The sequence below is a fragment of the Physcomitrium patens genome, chromosome 1 (genome assembly GCF_059467195.1).
Source record: "Physcomitrium patens ecotype Gransden chromosome 1, ASM5946719v1, whole genome shotgun sequence".
Classification (NCBI taxonomy): Eukaryota; Viridiplantae; Streptophyta; class Bryopsida; order Funariales; family Funariaceae; genus Physcomitrium; species Physcomitrium patens.
Window position 1 is genome coordinate 3,767,030 of NC_143410.1, and position 4,306 is coordinate 3,771,335.

At 46.5% G+C, this 4,306-nt stretch overlaps 1 protein-coding gene across 1 annotated transcript; it reads right to left on the reverse strand.

The window, feature by feature from the left end:
- Positions 1–1,148: 1,148 nt before the first annotated feature.
- LOC112280651 (myb-related protein Pp1) lies at positions 1,149–3,839 on the reverse strand. The gene is made up of 3 exons (XM_024516370.3): positions 3,264–3,839; positions 2,992–3,121; positions 1,149–2,771 (listed from the first exon to the last, which is right to left on the reverse strand). The coding sequence occupies exons 1-3, from the start codon at positions 3,406–3,408 to the stop codon at positions 1,589–1,591; spliced, it is 1,458 nt and encodes a 485-aa protein (XP_024372138.1). The 5' UTR covers positions 3,409–3,839; the 3' UTR covers positions 1,149–1,588.
- Positions 3,840–4,306: the final 467 nt, after the last annotated feature.

Consider the following 4,306-nt stretch of genomic DNA (forward strand, 5'->3'; position numbering starts at 1 on the left):
CCTTAAAGACATCAACACTATCTCCTTCATCGATGGATGATGGGCTCTTGCATGAAACTTGGCATGGCAGAGCCCACAGTCGGAAGATACGTCCAGGTCACTGTAATATACATGTGAAATCGCCAATCTATCATATCCAAGCCAACTTGGTGCATCCATGTGCTTCAGAACCGGTCGTGTCTGTCAATAATAAACAATCTGACATCTATCAATAGTTCGAAGGTGCAGCAGCGTAGACGACATTGCAGCTCTTAGCATAAGTATGGGTGGAGAATCTGGCCTTGCAGTTAGCACATATCATCTAGATGGTAGTGTGCGGTCGACGGAGACGACGATGTGCTATTTACAGAGCTAGATTTGTAGTGTGATAGAAGATGCTCTCGGATATAGTCTCTTGGCTAACATGACTCAGGTCTGGTGCAGACTCTCATGTGTTGTGGGTAAGACATCTGCCACATAAAAACACTTCGTAATAGCTGAAAGTTAATTTGTATTTAGACTCATCATCCTGGCTTTGAAGACTTTTGAGGTGGGTTGATGAATCTACATACAAATTACGTTCATCCCACCTCAAAAGTCTTTAAAAAGAATCGGCGCTTGTAGTCGCACTGGTCACTTGAGGAAGTAGCATATCCGACAAGTAGACATCTGGAGGCTACCTTTAACCCATTGGTCGTGACAGAAAGCATCATTTTGGTCCAAGTTGAGGTCGAAGGAGGTGTTCTCTGACAACATCAAAGACTATAAAAATCCACAGATTTAGCAGAGTAGAGCGAGAGTTAGTCCTCCGACAACCTAGATGAGGTCCATCGATGCGCCATGAGGGCCATCTCCTTTGACAACTTATGCTATGCCTTGGCACTGGCAATGACTGAAGGAAGAAAATGTCAGGTGAAAGTCTGAGTGGCAGGATGCTGAATCGCTTCGTCAGAATGCTGGATGTCCACGAGTAATTCAGTCGACAATCATTCTGTAGCCGAGGGATCAAGCTGTTACTGCTGAAATGAAACCGCGTAAACACCATGAAACAAAACCTTGTAACAACTGATAAGGACAGACCCACTGGTTATGCAACACACGAAAACAGATCATACCAATATACATTTGAATTCGACAACGACATGAAATTACAATGCTGAAGCTGGAAGTGTTCGAAAAAAATGTCATATTACAAATGCTTTAGCTCCTGGTGTAGAGCAGCGATCAAAAAGATTGTCAATTACAAGCACCCCGCCATCCTATGCTCAACTATCTACAAAACTTGGGCTCTGCCTACGCATTCCCCATATTCGCCCGTCGCGGCTCTCGATTCTCCCAAGTCTAGACGATGAGGGCAGAGCAGAGAGCAAGGGAATCCATCAAGTTTCAAACGCGGAGATCGAATAGTCCTATTCGATGTCTCCTCCGCCATTCACAATTGTCGTCAGCATTGGTGCACAATCCCACAGTGGGATATTATACTAGCCAAGCCGTTTGTTAAAATTTGTACGCGGCACTATTCAACAACATTAAGTAAAAACTTCCAGAGAAACTACTTGCTACATTTAAGATCTTCAAGTATTCAACAAAAATCACACTATTGTAAAGATCAAAAGTGGGAGATGGAAATGTCGTTCGGAACTTCAACTTGATGCAAAATTGGTGCTGTGGAACCGACGTTGAAGCTCTGAGGCTTCAGCGAGGCTAATTCAAGCTCAGGGAGAAAGTAAGAGTCGAGTTGAAAGCCGTCCATCATTGCCACTTGCTGCCGAGACCAGAAAGTTTGTCCCGACGGAAACACGATGTTAGATCTCGACGGTTTGATGATATTGTTTTGGTTAACCAAAGGAAAGGTCTGCTCCAGTAGATCGAAGCACTCTGAACCGCTGTTGCTGCTACCGCAAGGACTATTTGTGTAAGAAGAATCATGGTCAGGGGCATGTAACGTGCTCGTCGGCGAAAACTGATTGTCAGTGTCGGCGCACGCCCCGGAATAATTGAGGTTAGAATCTGCCGCGGAGAGGGACTGGCTGTCCGAGTTGGAGTTCATTCGAGACAGGGGAAACATAGTTGACGGTCCTATCGATAACCGGCTTTTCAGGTCGATCCGAGGCGATGAGAAAAAATCGCATTGAGACACAAACTGCCTCTCATTGATTTGGGCTGGTGTTGGGAAAATGGTGGAGGATCCTGGCATAGTGCATTGAGATCCCTCACAGCTATATTGAGGTGATACGACTTCTGAGGCAGCGCCTGAACTCAAGTCAGGGCAATCAATACAGTTATACTCCGAAAACGGTTTCGCGAGTACTTGTGGAGCTTGTAACGACTCCCAGTCTTGAAAAAACGCTTGCAGGTTGACAGGATTTGCAGGCACCTTGTCGAGCTCCACAGTACCGAAATCTGGTCTCAAAGTCTCTGCAACTCGGGCCTTCCAGGTGCTCATAAAGTTGGTTGATGCGCCCTGGTAAGGAGTCGTTTTAGTGTTCAAGTTGAAGTCCTGGTGAGAATGTTGTAAGTTCGATGATGAATTTAAAGATGATTGTCGAGACAACCTAGCTTCAGCTTCGGCGCGCGCTATTTCCCACTGTGACATGTGGGAGAGATTGGAAGAAACCACGGGCTTTAGACCGGGGAGAATGTTGTCCAGAATGAGCTCCTCTGCGGTTGTGGACTTGTGTGTTACGGGGTCAATCCCCATTTGCAGCAGTCGCTTCCTCAAGTGCGTGTTCCAGTAGTTTTTTATCTCGTTGTCAGTGCGGCGGGGAAGATGGCTTGCTATGGCTGACCACCTACAATATAAATAAATAAATAAATAAGAAAGCGATATATTAAAAAAATGGTATTCAAGATAACTAGTCCTAACTGTTACAAAAAGAAGTAAAATTTCAAAATATTATGTTCTTACAATGCAACAGAGAAAACATCAATTCTCACACGACGTCCGGCAAATTGCATCAACAGTACTGTATAAGAAGCGAAATTAAGAGTGAAATAGCGACGCAGCTTAACCTGTTGCCTAGAATCGCATGGAGGTGCACAATCATCTGGTCCTCCTCCTGTGAGAATCGACCTCGCTTGATGTCCGGCCTTAGGTAGTTCGTCCACCTCAATCGACAGCTCTTACCACATCGCTGGAGCCCTGCATTTCGTAACCAAGGAAACTGATCAACACTTTCAAGCTACACTTATCAAGGAGGAGAGAAAAAATAAAACTAAACAAAAACGGAGTGTATACACTACAACAACAGTGCACGCTCATCCACTTGTGAGTGACCACTTACCAGCATGAAGAGGCAGAGAGCGCCAGCTCCCATGCCCATGCTTCTGAATGTAAGCCACCAGCTTCTGATCCTCGTCTGGTGTCCACGGACCTTTCTTAAGACTAGCGTCTTTCTCATTGGCGCTGCTTACCGGAGCCCTAGTCATGGTTGTTAGTCACCCCCAATCAACAGTGCACTAGCTACCGAATCTCTCAACCTCGAGCGCAAAATTTATGGAAACACTTCACTACCTTTCCTGGGTAGAAAGGCAGATTCCGCAAAGCTCTATGCTCATGTACGCGACCGTCACAGATGAGTGTCGAAGAGGGCTAGAATTGAACAACAACAAAAATCAAAACCAATCGATCGATACGCCGACCACGTAAACAACTCTGCGAATCCTGCAGTCCCACTGACCAGTATCAGACAGTGTTTCCGATTGTCTGACTTTGCACGCAAGAGCTGTGCGCAAAGTACCGTCTTGTCAATTGCTGCAACATTGAGATCTGCTATGTACTTATCAACGTAGCGGGGCGTTCTTTTCCTTGTCCGACCTCACTCTACAAAACAGCCTACGCTTGAAGTGGTAAGAGATGGGAGAATAATATGGCCAAGTGTGTGAGAGGCCAATATGTATGGCGACGAAAGGCTAGCTCGATGGATCCACAAGCTGCTCCCGAAGCAATAACTTGCTCCGAGGTCAACTCCTGGGGCACGAGGCGATGCAACTCCAAGAGTCGATCTGGCCCGTCGATGGGCTGACACTCGCATCCGGTGCGCGCTTTCTAGGGAACCTCCAGCTGCCTGGAATTCTACTTGCCCCGTCCGCGGTAATGAATAAACGCAGGCCAATCAGGCCATTTGATAAGACCTTGTTACTCACTCTCATTTCGGCAAGAGCCGTGGCTCCATGCTGTAATCACCGCGGTTTGGGGGGTGAAATGCACATGGGACCCTCTTCCTCCCTTGCAACAAAAGCCAAAGGACTTCCTTCCAGTGACTGGGACTACCCATTCGCGATTGTGATAGCCTTCTGGACGAGCATTTAATGCTCCGAAAGAGCA

Excerpts from the sequence above, each read along its gene's own strand:
- LOC112280651 (XM_024516370.3), bottom strand. The coding sequence starts at position 3,408 with ATGACTAGGGCTCCGGTAAGCAGCGCCAATGAGAAAGACGCTAGTCTT. Across the intron at positions 3,122-3,263 it reads CTCTCTGCCTCTTCATGCTG|GGCTCCAGCGATGTGGTAAG; the intron begins GTAAGTGGTCAC and ends TACGAAATGCAG. Across the intron at positions 2,772-2,991 it reads CATGCGATTCTAGGCAACAG|GTGGTCAGCCATAGCAAGCC; the intron begins GTTAAGCTGCGT and ends TTTATATTGTAG.